The sequence below is a fragment of the Gorilla gorilla genome, chromosome 14, assembly GCF_029281585.2.
Source record: "Gorilla gorilla gorilla isolate KB3781 chromosome 14, NHGRI_mGorGor1-v2.1_pri, whole genome shotgun sequence".
Classification (NCBI taxonomy): Eukaryota; Metazoa; Chordata; class Mammalia; order Primates; family Hominidae; genus Gorilla; species Gorilla gorilla.
Window position 1 is genome coordinate 46656976 of NC_073238.2, and position 16457 is coordinate 46673432.

A 16457-nucleotide genomic window follows, 5' to 3' on the forward strand; every position below is an offset into this window, starting at 1 on the left:
TAGCTAGCTACTTCCTTGACCTAGATACTAATTTTGATTGAGTTGGTAACTATTATTAAAAAAACAACTTAGGTCTAATTTATCTTGAGCTAAAAAATGTAATAACTGAAAAATAGAGCATATTTAGGATTCTTTCTGCTTTAAATTTGACATTCAGTTATTTTCATGTAATTTGTGTTTTGAGCACTACCTTTTAATTAATTTATTTTTATTTTTTAGAGACTGTCTCATTCTGTTACCTAGTCTGGAGTGCACTAGTGTGATCTCAGCTCACCGTAGCCTCACCCTCCTGGGCTCAAGCAGTCCTTGCACCTCACCCTCCTGAGTAGCTGGCACCACAGGCATACACCACCACACCCAGCTAATTTTTATTTTTCATAGAGTCATGGTCTCACTATGTTGCCCAGGCTAGTCTCGAACTCCTGGGCTCAAGCAGTCTTCCTGCCTCAGCCTCCCAAAAGTGCTGAGATTACAGGCATGAGCCACTGTGCCCAAACACTACCTTTTTAACTTAGTGAAAAATATTTAGTGAATGTCATTGATGGTACTTTAATTTTGTCACTTTGTGTTTTTATGTTTAGGTTTATTGCATTCTTCTGTCAAAAGAAGCTGTTCACAGAATGATTCTGAAGAACCAACTTTGTCCTTAACTAGCTCTTTTGGGACAATTCTGAGGAAATGTTCTAGAAATGAAACATGTTCTAATGATACAGTAATCTCTCAGGATCTTGATTATAAAGAAGCAAAATGTAATAAGGAAAAACTACAGTTATTTATTACCCCAGAAGCTGATTCTCTGTCATGCCTGCAGGAAGGACAGTGTGAAAATGATCCAAAAAGCAAAAAAGTTTCAGATATAAAAGAAGAGGTCTTGGCTGCAGCATGTCACCCAGTACAACATTCAAAAGTGGAATACAGTGATACTGACTTTCAATCCCAGAAAAGTCTTTTATATGACCATGAAAATGCCAGCACTCTTATTTTAACTCCTACTTCCAAGGATGTTCTGTCAAACCTAGTCATGATTTCTAGAGGCAAAGAATCATACAAAATGTCAGACAAGCTCAAAGGTAACAATTATGAATCTGATGTTGAATTAACCAAAAATATTCCCATGGAAAAGAATCAAGATGTATGTGCTTTAAATGAAAATTATAAAAACGTTGAGCTGTTGCCACCTGAAAAATACATGAGAGTAGCATCACCTTCAAGAAAGGTACAATTCAACCAAAACACAAATCTAAGAGTAATCCAAAAAAATCAAGAAGAAACTACTTCAATTTCAAAAATAACTGTCAATCCAGACTCTGAAGAACTTTTCTCAGACAATGAGAATAATTTTGTCTTCCAAGTAGCTAATGAAAGGAATAATCTTGCTTTAGGAAATACTAAGGAACTTCATGAAACAGACTTGACTTGTGTAAACGAACCCATTTTCAAGAACCCTACCATGGTTTTATATGGAGACACAGGTGATAAACAAGCAACCCAAGTGTCAATTAAAAAAGATTTGGTTTATGTTCTTGCAGAGGAGAACAAAAATAGTGTAAAGCAGCATATAAAAATGACTCTAGGTCAAGATTTAAAATCGGACATCTCCTTGAATATAGATAAAATACCAGACAAAAATAATGATTACATGGACAAATGGGCAGGACTCTTAGGTCCAATTTCAAATCACAGTTTTGGAGGTAGCTTCAGAACAGCTTCAAATAAGGAAATCAAGCTCTCTGAACATAACATTAAGAAGAGCAAAATGTTCTTCAAAGATATTGAAGAACAATATCCTACTAGTTTAGCTTGTGTTGAAATTGTAAATACCTTGGCATTAGATAATCAAAAGAAACTGAGCAAGCCTCAGTCAATTAATACTGTATCTGCACATTTACAGAGTAGTGTAGTTGTTTCTGATTGTAAAAATAGTCATATAACCCCTCAGATGTTATTTTCAAAGCAGGATTTTAATTCAAACCATAATTTAACACCTAGCCAAAAGGCAGAAATTACAGAACTTTCTACTATATTAGAAGAATCAGGAAGTCAGTTTGAATTTACTCAGTTTAGAAAACCAAGCTACATATTGCAGAAGAGTACATTTGAAGTGCCTGAAAACCAGATGACTATCTTAAAGACCACTTCTGAGGAATGCAGAGATGCTGATCTTCATGTCATAATGAATGCCCCATCGATTGGTCAGTTAGACAGCAGCAAGCAATTTGAAGGTACAGTTGAAATTAAACGGAAGTTTGCTGGCCTGTTGAAAAATGACTGTAACAAAAGTGCTTCTGGTTATTTAACAGATGAAAATGAAGTGGGGTTTAGGGGCTTTTATTCTGCTCATGGCGCAAAACTGAATGTTTCTACTGAAGCTCTGCAAAAAGCTGTGAAACTGTTTAGTGATATTGAGAATATTAGTGAGGAAACTTCTGCAGAGGTACATCCAATAAGTTTATCTTCAAGTAAATGTCATGATTCTGTTGTTTCAATGTTTAAGATAGAAAATCATAATGATAAAACTGTAAGTGAAAAAAATAAATGCCAACTGATATTACAAAATAATATTGAAATGACTACTGGCACTTTTGTTGAAGAAATTACTGAAAATTACAAGAGAAATACTGAAAATGAAGATAACAAATATACTGCTGCCAGTAGAAATTCTCATAACTTAGAATTTGATGGCAGTGATTCAAGTAAAAATGATACTGTTTGTATTCATAAAGATGAAACGGACTTGCTATTTACTGATCAGCACAACATATGTCTTAAATTATCTGGCCAGTTTATGAAGGAGGGAAACACTCAGATTAAAGAAGATTTGTCAGATTTAACTTTTTTGGAAGTTGTGAAAGCTCAAGAAGCATGTCATGGTAATACTTCAAATAAAGAACAGTTAACTGCTACTAAAACGGAGCAAAATATAAAAGATTTTGAGACTTCTGATACATTTTTTCAGACTGCAAGTGGGAAAAATATTAGTGTCGCCAAAGAGTCATTTAATAAAATTGTAAATTTCTTTGATCAGAAACCAGAAGAATTGCATAACTTTTCCTTAAATTCTGAATTACATTCTGACATAAGAAAGAACAAAATGGACATTCTAAGTTATGAGGAAACAGACATAGTTAAACACAAAATACTGAAAGAAAGTGTCCCAGTTGGTACTGGAAATCAACTAGTGACCTTCCAGGGACAACCCGAACGTGATGAAAAGATCAAAGAACCTACTCTGTTGGGTTTTCATACAGCTAGCGGGAAAAAAGTTAAAATTGCAAAGGAATCTTTGGACAAAGTGAAAAATCTTTTTGATGAAAAAGAGCAAGGTACTAGTGAAATCACCAGTTTTAGCCATCAATGGGCAAAGACCCTAAAGTACAGAGAGGCCTGTAAAGACCTTGAATTAGCATGTGAGACCATTGAGATCACAACTGCCCCAAAGTGTAAAGAAATGCAGAATTCTCTCAATAATGATAAAAACCTTGTTTCTATTGAGACTGTGGTGCCACCTAAGCTCTTAAGTGACAATTTATGTAGACAAACTGAAAATCTCAAAACATCAAAAAGTATCTTTTTGAAAGTTAAAGTACATGAAAATGTAGAAAAAGAAACAGCAAAAAGTCCTGCAACTTGTTACACAAATCAGTCCCCTTATTCAGTCATTGAAAATTCAGCCTTAGCTTTTTACACAAGTTGTAGTAGAAAAACTTCTGTGAGTCAGACTTCATTACGTGAAGCAAAAAAATGGCTTAGAGAAGGAATATTTGATGGTCAACCAGAAAGAATAAATACTGCAGATTATGTAGGAAATTATTTGTATGAAAATAACTCAAACAGTACTATAGCTGAAAATGACAAAAATCATCTCTCCGAAAAACAAGATACTTATTTAAGTAACAGTAGCATGTCTAACAGCTATTCCTACCATTCTGATGAGGTATATAATGATTCAGGATATCTCTCAAAAAATAAACTTGATTCTGGTATTGAGCCAGTATTGAAGAATGTTGAAGATCAAAAAAACACTAGTTTTTCCAAAGTAATATCCAATGTAAAAGATGCAAATGCATACCCGCAAACTGTAAATGAAGATATTTGTGTTGAGGAACTTGTGACTAGCTCTTCACCCTGCAAAAATAAAAATGCAGCCATTAAATTGTCCATATCTAATAGTAATAATTTTGAGGTAGGGCCACCTGCATTTAGGATAGCCAGTGGTAAAATCGTTTGTGTTTCACATGAAACAATTAAAAAAGTGAAAGACATGTTTACAGACAGTTTCAGTAAAGTAATTAAGGAAAACAACGAGAATAAATCAAAAATTTGCCAAACGAAAATTATGGCAGGTTGTTACGAGGCATTGGATGATTCAGAGGATATTCTTCATAACTCTCTAGATAATGATGAATGTAGCACGCATTCACATAAGGTTTTTGCTGACATTCAGAGTGAAGAAATTTTACAACATAACCAAAATATGTCTGGATTGGAGAAAGTTTCTAAAATATCACCTTGTGATGTTAGTTTGGAAACTTCAGATATATGTAAATGTAGTATAGGGAAGCTTCATAAGTCAGTCTCATCTACAAATACTTGTGGGATTTTTAGCACAGCAAGTGGAAAATCTGTCCAGGTATCAGATGCTTCATTACAAAACGCAAGACAAGTGTTTTCTGAAATAGAAGATAGTACCAAGCAAGTCTTTTCCAAAGTATTGTTTAAAAGTAACGAACATTCAGACCAGCTCACAAGAGAAGAAAATACTGCTATACGTACTCCAGAACATTTAATATCCCAAAAAGGCTTTTCATATAATGTGGTAAATTCATCTGCTTTCTCTGGATTTAGTACAGCAAGTGGAAAGCAAGTTTCCATTTTAGAAAGTTCCTTACACAAAGTTAAGGGAGTGTTAGAGGAATTTGATTTAATCAGAACTGAGCATAGTCTTCACTATTCACCTACGTCTAGACAAAATGTATCAAAAATACTTCCTCGTGTTGATAAGAGAAACCCAGAGCACTGTGTAAACTCAGAAATGGAAAAAACCTGCAGTAAAGAATTTAAATTATCAAATAACTTAAATGTTGAAGGTGGTTCTTCAGAAAATAATCACTCTATTAAAGTTTCTCCATATCTCTCTCAATTTCAACAAGACAAACAGCAGTTGGTATTAGGAACCAAAGTCTCACTTGTTGAGAACATTCATGTTTTGGGAAAAGAACAGGCTTCACCTGAAAACGTAAAAATGGAAATTGGTAAAACTGAAGCTTTTTCTGATGTTCCTGTGAAAACAAATATAGAAGTTTGTTCTACTTACTCCAAAGATTCAGAAAACTACTTTGAAACAGAAGCAGTAGAAATTGCTAAAGCTTTTATGGAAGATGATGAACTGACAGATTCTGAACTGCCAAGTCATGCCACACATTCTCTTTTTACATGTCCCGAAAATGAAGAAATGGTTTTGTCAAATTCAAGAACTGGGAAAAGAAGAGGAGAGCCCCTTATCTTAGTGGGTAAGTGTTCATTTTTACCTTTCGTGTTGCCAATCACTATTTTTAAAGTGTTTATTCAGTAGACTTGGTATGCTAACAGTTAAGAGTGTTATAAACTATGTCTTTTCAGCCATTTTTGTGTAGTCAGTTTGGGGGAGTTTGGTTTGATATACAGATACACAGATTCAGTATTCGTATACAGATTTGATATCTTGGTATACAGATTCGATATCTCTGAATCTGTATACCAAGAAATCATGTTTTAAGGGTCTCAATATATTTTCAAAAAGACTGTTAGTATAATAATTGAGAAATTACTGTTAAAAAGTTTTGAGTTTCTCTAGAAAATTTGAAACTCTTAACAAAACCTGCATAATACTAACTTAACTGTTTTCATATACATAGCAAGTTCAGACTCTGACTTATATGAACTTTAAAAGTTGGTTTCCGATTATACCATTTACTGGGTAATATATACTACTTAGTTACACTACTTACATAGCTTCGGTTTCCTTATCTATAAAATGCAAATAACACCTCCCATGAGGGCTGGGCGTGGCCCTCACGCCTGTAATCCCAGCACTTTGGGAGGCTGAGGTGGGTGGATCACCTGAGGTCAGGAGTTTGAGACCAGCCTGACCAACATGGTGAAACCCCATCTTTACTAAAAATACAAAAAATTAGCCAAGCGTGGTGGCGCGCACCTATAATCCCAACTACTCCAGAAGCTGAGGCAGGAGAATCACCTGAACCTGGGAGGTGGAGGGTGCAGTGAGCTGACATCACACCACTGCTCTCCAGCCTGGGCAACAGAGCGAGACTGTCTCAAAAAAAAAAAAAAAAAAGTGTATTTAAAGCACTTAGCAGTGAACTTGACATATAGTAGGCAGAGAGCATTCAGTAAGTGTTGGCTTGCTCCCTTTTTTTCATTTAGGAAGTGATCTAAAAACAGTATTGTTAGTAAATGGTATCTTGATCTTAATGTTATGTGGACTATTCTAACTTCCCTTTTAAATGTATATATATCTAACAACTTAGTTCAACTACAGTCATGTGTCATTTGACAGGGATATATGTTCTGAGAAATAGATGGTTAGATTTCATCATTGTGGGAACATCATAGAGTATACTTACACAAACCTAGGTGGTATAGCCTACCATATACCTAGGCTATATGGTATAGCTTATTGCTCCTAGGCTGCAAACCTATACAGCATGTTACTGTCCTGAATACTCTAGGCAGTTTTAACACAGTGGCAAGCATTTGTGTATGTGAACATAGAAAAGGTACAGTAAAAATACGGTATTAAAATCTTATGGGGCTGGGCTCAGTGGCTCATGCCTGTAATCCCAGCACTTTGGGAGGCTGAGGCAGGCGGATCACCTGAGGTCAGGAGTTTGAGACCAGCCTGGCCAACATGGTAAAACCTTGTCTCTACTAAAAATATAAAAATTAGCTGGGCACAGTGGCACACGCCTGTAATCCCAGCTACTAGGGAAGTTGAGGCAGGAGAATCACTTGAACCCTGGAGGCAGAGATTTCAGTGAGCCAAGATCGCACCACTGCACTCCTGCCTGGGCGACAGAGCAAGACTCCATCTAAAAAAAAAAAAAAATCTTATGGGACCACTATTAAAGTCTTATAGGATGACCATTGCATATGTGGTCTATTGTTGACCAAAATGTCATTATGTGGCAAATGACTGCATTAGGTTAACCTTATACATACCTATATTAGGTATGTATTTGGTTTTGTTTTGTTGTGTGTGTTTTTTTCTATTAGTGTATCTGACTGGTAATAATCTTAAATAATTGAATCTGTTGGTTAGTTACAATTAAAGCAAATGCCAAAACTCCAACATTTCAGTGGATAATCTTAAATAACTAGTTCCTTTTTTAAAAACCTATAAACTCATAAAAATATTTTAGTTATTAGAACTCTTCCTGTCTAGACCCCACGTATTACAGAGAGACACCGAAGTTAGTCTCCTCATTCAAAAAGTGCCTTTTGCCCCTAAGTCATTCTGGTGGATACAGATTTATTTAATCAAGTGTTGTCCAGGTCACATTCAATATAGGATTTACTTTATGGACAAAGTAGTACGTTTATAATACTTAAACTATTTGCTGTCCTTTAGTGTGAAATTCTGAGGTATATATGCTTAAAGATATTTGTAATTCTTTTGTGGAAAATAATGGCTTTATTTATAGCAACCCATTCTGTTCTTGTGCATACTGAAGTATATTGACTTTCCACCTAGGGAAAAAAAAAACAATAACTCAGACTTGTAAATGCTTTCAACGGTGTTACTACTTAATTTCCCTCATTTCTGTAACATATAAGTGTATAACTTAGTCAGCTTCTGGTTACTGGAACAGTACAGGTCACTGTTAAACAATTAAACCACTTTTATAATAATCTAACACCTCCTAAAGCCTTGCATGGACATTTTTACTTATTAAATTATACAAATTTATTCCCTGTAATAAAGCATCAAAAAGCAAAGTACCTGTTATATATTATCTCAGCATGACATGGAAATGCCTACCTTGAATTATGGTTTAATCTTACCCTCTTAGCCTCTGTAGAATTTTTAAATAAGAATTGTTTCTATTACTAGTACTTTAATGTAATTTGGTAATTGTAAAAAGCCTCTTAACTCTAATTCAAGGACCTACATAATAAATTACTCCTTCAGTTAATGGCTGCCCCCGTGCTGAAAAAAAAAAAAAAAAAGAGAAAAAGTTTATTTGAAGAAATTTTGTTAGGCCTTATTGCCAGTAAACCTAGAGTTATATTCAGTGTCAGTTTTTCAAAAAGTAGCTTATCTGTGGTATCTGGTAGCATCTGTTTATCCTATTTAGGATTTATCCTGTTTAGACCCTGTTAAATAGTGGTGTTTTAAAGTGGTCAAAACAGAACAAAAATGTAATTGACATTGAAGACTGACTTTACTCTTTCAAACATTAGGTCACTATTTGTTGTATGTATTTTTGTTTAACATTTTTAAAGAGTCAATACTTTAGCTTTAAAAAAATGGTCTATAGGCTTTTGAGAAATAAAACTGATATTATTGGCCTTAAAAACATATATGAAATATTTCTTTTTAGGAGAACCCTCAATCAAAAGAAACTTATTAAATGAATTTGACAGGATAATAGAAAATCAAGAAAAATCCTTAAAGGCTTCAAAAAGCACTCCAGATGGTAAAATTTGCTTTTTATTTATATCTTTTCTCCCTCTATAGGTATGGTATATAATATTCTGACCTCAGGTGATCCACCTGCCTCTCAAAGTGCTGGGATTACAGACATGAGCCACTGTGCCTAATCAAGGACTTCTTTATACTCTTAAAAATTACTGAGGACCTAAAAGGGCATTTGTTTATGTGGAATATATCTATTGATATTTACCATATTAGAAATGTAAATTGATTAATGTTAAAATTAGTAATATTATGCGTTGGTCATTTGGAAGATATGAGTTCACTGAGTTATGCGGATCTTCCGAAAGTTGACAGTTTTATTATGCAATATTAAACAATCACTTTCATTGATGCCATTACCGATCAGAAAAGTTTAAGTAGTAGAAAGCTGTCAAGCTTACAGAGCCAGATACAAGCTTCCCAAAAATTCTGATTTTCATCTAAAAGCTTGAATTTTTCCCTGGCAATAAGTATTGTCACTTATTTTTCTTGTAGGTGACAAGCTTATTTTCATTCATTTTTGAAAAGATGTCTGCCGAATACCCAAGTCTGAATAACTATAGTTTGTTGGTTATTCTTTCAAGTAAAAGGTATTTCATGAAAAAATAGCTAGTATAGCTCACAACTCAATCATTTAAGTGTGTTTTCTTGAGAAACGCACTGAAGTATGCAAGCATAATATACCAACAGTACAAATATCAACAGTGAAAAGGACATACATAACATTTTACTAATAAGACAGTTTTGACAGCTTGGATTCCCTAAAATGGTTGTAGATACCTAACAGGATTCCACTGATCATTTCTTGAGAATCATTGTCCTATAGTATATACATAATAATCTAAATTTACAATATCAGTATTAACTACTGAGAATAAAACTACTAAGGAAAATGTAAGAATTGTTTGCAGTTTTTGTCCTTAGAGTATATAGGTTGAGTATCCCTATCTGAAATGCTTGGGACCAGGACTATTTCAGATTTCAGATTTTTTCAGATTTTGAAATGCTTGCATATACAATACATAATGAGATATCTGGGGATAGGACTCAAGTCTAAACACGAAATTTATTTAAGTTTCATAAACACCTTATACATATAACTTAAATGTAATTGTATACAATATTTTAAATAATTTTTGCATAAGACAATTTAAATTGTGATCCGTCACATGAGGTCAGATGTGGAATTTTCTACTGGCCTCATGTTGGCACTCAAAAAGTTTCAGATTTGTGACCATTTTGGATTTTCAGATTAGGGATACTCAACCCATATATTATTAAGAATGTTTAGTCAAAATACTGTGTTCAAATGTCACTCAAAATAATTCTTCCGGATGTGGTTACCAATTTGATAATTAGGTTACATTCCTTTTTTTCCATTTGTTTTCAATTTTAGGATTTGTCTTTTCTTATTTAATTTTACATTTGAATAAATAAAACATTACATAGTTCATTCATCAGAACTACAAAAGGTATACTTAGAGTTTTTATTCACCCACCTCTTGCTTACTATAGGTAATCTTTTTTAGTGTTTTTTTTTCAGGATTCTTTTTAATAAAAATAAGCAAATACATGTATATACTCATTACCCTTTCTTACTCAAAAGATACAGTATATACACCATTTTGCACCTTGTTTATTGGTTGTTGTTTACTTAAGAATTATTTGGAGATGACTCCTTAATGAGTATATAGAGATCGTCCTCATTCTTTTTTGTGGTTACATAGTAGTTGATCATCTGGCTGTGTCAGTGTTTCCTAGTTTATTTAACCAATTTCCAACTAGTGGACTTATTGAAGATTTAATTAGGTTCCAGTTACATACTGAGAATGAACAATATCTAAAGGTTAGCTTTTAGACCTTCATAAGAGTAAATTTTAAATTTGGTATTTGCATCAGAAATTAGCTAACACCTTTGAGTTATGATGGTTAACATCAACTGACTAAATTTATGCTGATTTCTGTTGTATGCTTGTACTGTGAGTTATTTGGTGCATAGTCATTATCAATTTGTGAATCAATAATTTATTTTCATAGTTAACATTTATTGAGCATCCGTTACATTCACTGAAAATTTTAAAGCCTATAATTGTCTCAAATTTTTTGTGTATTTACAGTAACATGGATATTCTCTTAGATTTTAACTAATATGTAATATAAAATAATTGTTTCCTAGGCACAATAAAAGATCGAAGATTGTTTATGCATCATGTTTCTTTAGAGCCGATTACCTGTGTACCCTTTCGGTAAGACATGTTTAAATTTTTCTAAATTCTAATACAGTATGAGAAAAGTCTCGTTTTTATAAATGAACATTTCTAAAAATAATGACACTAATGTTAAGAAGTTAACACTTCCCGTTTTATAAAATTTATAAAATTTATAAAATACTTTGGTAGTATTTTATAGTGCTGTTCATATCATTATTTTATTTTTTAATTTTATGACAGCTTTGTAAAGTAGACAGATTTTATTCTAATTTTATGGGTGAAGTACTAAGGTTGAGAGGAATTAAGGAAATTGCTCAAAATCAGTTAACAAAAAGATTGCAGATATTAGAAATATCCTTTTATCTCTCCTCTCTAAACCTTTCAAAAAGTACTAAGATAGTTTTTTTAATGTATAATTCCCAAGGACAATGATGAGAAGAAACAACAAAAGTTTGGAAGCCAAAAACATAAAGGATTTAGTAAGCATGAGAAAGCTAAAACCTGACACTAGAGCAAACAGAGATGCTTTCCCCTAAAAAACCTGAAAAAGATTCAAATTGGCAGCAACAGGTACTTCTGAAGGTGAAGTAGAAAATAGGAAGATTAGTTGAAATTCTTTTTAAGAAACATCTATATTTCCTCCCCACTGCAAATAGGCGGTTATCCTTCTTCTGCCAGGAAATCAGAAGGTTGTTCTTGAAAAAGATGAATTGAGAGGATTCTGAATTGAAGGTGGGCTGGAGGGAGGGGACACCAGGCACAATTGAGGGAAAGATACTAAAATGAAAGATCGGATACAAATCTGTATGTCAAGCAGTGAGACCTAGCTCCTTCCCACACTTGGTTCCCAAATGCAGGCCCTCTAGGCATGAGACTGGAAGATTTTTTTTTTTTCTAGGGAATATGCCTGACCCAATAGAAAAGACCAAAAAATACTGACAGTTGAGGATACTCAGATGAAACAGTATAGCCAGTCACCAGACCAGGAAGTTAACTGTTGACATGCACAGAGCTTCCAGGAAGCTACTTAGTGCTTCACTTTTAAATAAGAAAAGATAGTCAAAGATAACTAGTCATTGGAAGAAAGCTACTTTGAAACATAGTCACCAAAGTACAAAATCCATAGCAGAAAGGAACCTAGAGGAAATAGACTATGCAAACTTCATAAAAACCTACTAATATTCTCAGGTAAGAAAAGAAAAAATGGCCGTAAAATAAGAACAAGTTGCTATAAAAAGCTCTTAGAAATTAAAAATATGATAGCACAAATAAATTAACTCAGTAGAAATAATGGAAGAATCATGAAAGTTCCCAGAATACAGAATAAAATGAAAAAAGGTATGAAAAGTCAATTCTGTGGATCTATCATCTGAAAATACAGAGTTTGAGAAGGAAGGCACAGAAGAGAAATGAAGAAAGAAATTTTAAAATAAATACATAATTTTAAAAGTTTTACTAGTACTGAAGGACATGAGTTTCCTTAATTAAAAGGGCCCATTGAGTGAGCACACAAGTAAAAATGACCCACAGTAAGGCACATCCTTGTGAATTTTTAGAATAATAGAGGCAGACAGGAACCTTAAATTCATTAGAGGACCAAGAAGTTAGGTTTCAAATTGTTTCAAGCCATAATAGTATGAATTCTCTTATTATCAACAATGGAATCTAGAAGACTGTAGATCTTATATAATACAGAGAAGTGCCTTCAAAATACTGAGAGAAAATGATTTCCAACCTAGAATCTGAATTAAGTGTGAGGGTAGACATTTTTCAGATGTGAAGTACTAAAAGATCTCTCGTGCGCTTTTCTCAGGAAACTAACCAAAACAAATGCATACACCAAGAAGGAGGAAGGTATAGGACTTAAGAAACAAGAATTCAACATAGAAGAGAGGCAAAGGGAGCTTTCAGGATGATATTGAAGGGAGATCCCAGAGTAGCTGTGCTGCTAAGTCTAGAAAGGCAGCTAGACTACTTTGGAACTGAAGAAGATAAGAGACTTTGGAAGAGTTTGCCTTCAAGATAAAAATAAAGCAGTACCTGCATGTTTTAATGTATTAGGAAACTTCTTAGTAAAGATGGTGAATTGACGCCAGGCACAGTGGCTTACGCCTGTAATCCAGCACATTGGGAGGCTGAGGTGGGTAGATCACTTGAGGCCAGGCGTTCGAGACTAGCCTGGCCAACATGGTAAAATCCCATCTCTACTGAAAATACAAAAATTAGCCAGGCGTGGTGGCACATGCCTGTAATCCCAGCTACTCTGGAGGCTGAGGCACAAGAACCGCTTGAACCTTTGAGGTGGAGGTTGTAGTAAAATTGCACCACTGCACTTCAGCCTGGGTGACAGAGTGAGACTCTGTCTCAAAAAAAAAAAAAAAAAAAAAAAAAGATGGTGAATTGAACATACTCATCTCCTTTCTTTGCCTTCCAAACTTTTACGAAAACATCATTGAAGAAACTTACACACACACACACACAAAAACAAGGAAAATAGGAAATAACAAAGTAACTAAATTTCTCAAAGCATGCAGAAGGAAACTGAATGAAAGCTGGTGGTGGGGACAGCAGAGAACCAACGATTTTACACTCAGGTCTCAAAAGACTAGGAATTGGTGGCTTCATTTCTTATCTTTAGAATTGGGTGGTGCAGAAGGAGGGAGCCAAAATGGAATAAGTTGAAATTATGTTTAAGAAGCAATACTCGCCGGGTACGGTGGCTCACATGGAGGCTGAGGCGGGTGAGTCACCTGAGGTCAGGAATTCGAGACCAGCCTGGCTAACATGGTGAAACCCCATCTCTGTTAAAAATGCAAAAATTAGCTGGGCATGGTAGCATGCCCCTGTAATCCAGCTACTCAGGAGGCTGAGGTGGGAGAACTGCTTGAACCCAGGAGGTGGAGGCTGCAGTGAGCCAAGATTGCGCCACTGCACTCCAGCCTGGACGACAGAGCAAGACCCCACATCAAAAAAAAAAAAAAAAGCAGCAGCAGCAATACTCATGAAGCTGGGCAACTGTCTCCTGCCTGCTCTATGAAAAGAACCAGAGGCTTATTCTCCAGAGAGGATGCAGTAGAGGGTGAACACACTAGGCACAGTTGAAGGCAGAAGCAACTACTTGAAAGCAAGAAGAAGTTAATATATGCATATTGAATGTTGGGATCTCCCCTCACCAAGCCCTTTTCCACCACTCAGCTTCCAGAATATAGACAGCTAAGTTTTCACTAGTGGAAGTTTCCATTTAATCAAGCTACTGTGTAGCTTGCAGTCGACAAGTTCTATCTTTGTACCAAGTGCTTCAAAACAGCCTTTTGGTCCCTCACTCTTAACTATAAACAGACATCCAAAGATTATGAGACATCAGAAAAAGCAAAAATAAAATAACCAAAAAAAACATTAATGAAAACAACTTAGAAGAAACATTATTCAAGGAGAAGAAAAAATGTTTTTTTAAAAACTATAATTTGTGAACAGAATGAAAAGAGGTTTATATATATAGCTAAGAGTTTAGATGTGAATAAACAGTAAGTACATAGAAAATAAGCAGATTTTAAAAATTAACTCAAGAGAAAGCAAAAGTTGTAAAGGAAATACACTATTTATATACTACCCATTAATGGCCGGGTGTGGTGGTTCGCGCCTGTAATCCCAGCACTTTGGGAGGCCGAGGCGGGTGGATCACAAGGTCAGGAGATCGAGACCATCCTGGCTAACATGGTGAAACCCCATCTCTACTAAAAATAACAAAACAAAATTAGCCAGACGTAGTGGTGGGCGCCTGTAATCCCAGCTACTTGGGAGGCTGAGGCAGGAGAATGGCGTCAACCCGGGAGGCGGAGCTTTCAGTGAGCCGAGATTGCACCACTGCACTCCAGCCTGGGCGACAGAGCGAGACTCCGTCTCAAAAAAAAAACAACAAAATAAAAAAATAAAATAAAATTTACTGCCTATTAATACTACATATACTTTATACTGACTTAGCCATAATGTAAATGTTGAACATTGATAGTGAGAGGTGAAGCTGGCTGGGCTTCTGGGTCCTGTGGGGACTTGGAGAACTTTTCTGTCCAGCTAAAGGATTGTAAACACACCAATCAGCGCTCTGTGTCTAGCTAAAGGTTTGTAAACGCACCAATCAGCACTCTGTGTCTAGCTAAAGGTTTGTAAATGCACCAGTCAGCACTCTGTAAAATAGACCAATCAGCAGGACGTGGGCGGGGCCAAATAAGGGAATAAAAGCTGGCCACCTGAGCCAGCCCCAGCAGCCGCTCGGCTCCGCTTCCATGCCGTGGAATCTTTGTTTTTTCACTCTTCGCAATGAATCTTGCTGCTGCTCACTCTTTAGGTCCGCACTACCTTTATGAGCTGTAACACTCACCACGAAGGTCTGCGGCTTCACTCCTGAAGTCAGCAAGACCACAAACCCACCAGGAAGAAGAAACAACCCTGTACGTGCCATCTTTGAGAGCTGTAACACTCACTGGGAAGGTCTGCGGCTTCACTCCTGAAGTCAGCAAGACCACAAACCCCCCAGAAAGAAGAAACTCTGGACACATCTGAACATCAGGAAGAACAAACTCGGGACACACTATCTTTAAGAACTGTAACACCGTGAGGGTCCGCAGCTTCATTCTTGAAGTCAGCAAGACCAGGAACCCACCAGAAGGAACCAATTCCGGACACAGTAGAATTAAATATGTAATTTAGGAAGATGAAAGGCAAGAGTGTGTGTGTAGTAAGGTAGAAGCTGCGTTGACAGAGCCGAATTTTCATTTTCTGTAGGGGTACTTCAAGAGAAAAAGTCAAGAAGAAACATGTCACTTAGACATATAAATATGATCAAATCATCTAAAACAGTTTAAAGTAGTTGCAAAATCTTTCCTAGCTGATAAATTTTTAAGCCTAAAAATATCATTGAAATTATTTTAATGTTACATTTTATTTTATTTTATTTATTTATTTATTTTTGATACAGAGTCTCACTCTGTCGCCCAGGCTGGAGTACAGTGGCACGATCTTGGCTCACTGCAGCCTCTGCCTGCTAGGTTCAAGCGACTCTCCTGCTTCAGCCTCCCAAGTAGCCGGGATTACAGGCGCGTGCCACCATGCCCGGCTAATTTTTTGTATTTTTAGTAGAGAAGGGGTTTCACCGTGTTAGCCAGGATGGTCTGGATCTCCTGACCTCGTGATCCGCCCACCTTGGCCTCCCAAGGTGCTGGGATTACAGACGTGAGCCGCTGTACCAGGCCTAATGTTACCTTTTCAAAAACACCTGATTGTGGAATTGTTGAAGTCCCTGAGTTGTATTTCTGGAATGTGTTTTTTAGCAGGCTGCACATGCACATATGTAGAAAGCCAGGTGATTTTTTTTTTCATTTTTTTTTATCAAAAACAGTTGTATTAAATAAGAAAGGAAATACGTATTTACCCGTGTATTACCTTAATTTATGTGTAAAATGGGAGAATAGTTTAATGTATTTAACAAACAAACATTTGTTAAAGTACCTGCTCAAACTACCTAATATATACTATAGTGAAAGATATAAAGATAA

General features: G+C 35.6%; 1 protein-coding gene across 4 annotated transcripts in view; it reads left to right on the top strand.

Annotated features, from left to right (window-relative positions):
* BRCA2 (BRCA2 DNA repair associated) overlaps positions 1 to 16457 on the top strand; it is an 84712-nt gene that overhangs the window by 20380 nt on the left and 47875 nt on the right. For 3 of the 4 annotated variants that reach the window (XM_019039974.4, XM_063697245.1, XM_063697246.1), the window contains exons 11-13: positions 582 to 5510; positions 8601 to 8696; positions 10872 to 10941. In XM_019039974.4, coding sequence (XP_018895519.4) covers positions 582 to 5510; positions 8601 to 8696; positions 10872 to 10941 — 5095 coding nt within the window. The remainder of the gene's footprint in view (positions 1 to 581; positions 5511 to 8600; positions 8697 to 10871; positions 10942 to 16457) is intronic. The other variant, XM_063697244.1, reaches the window with a different exon arrangement.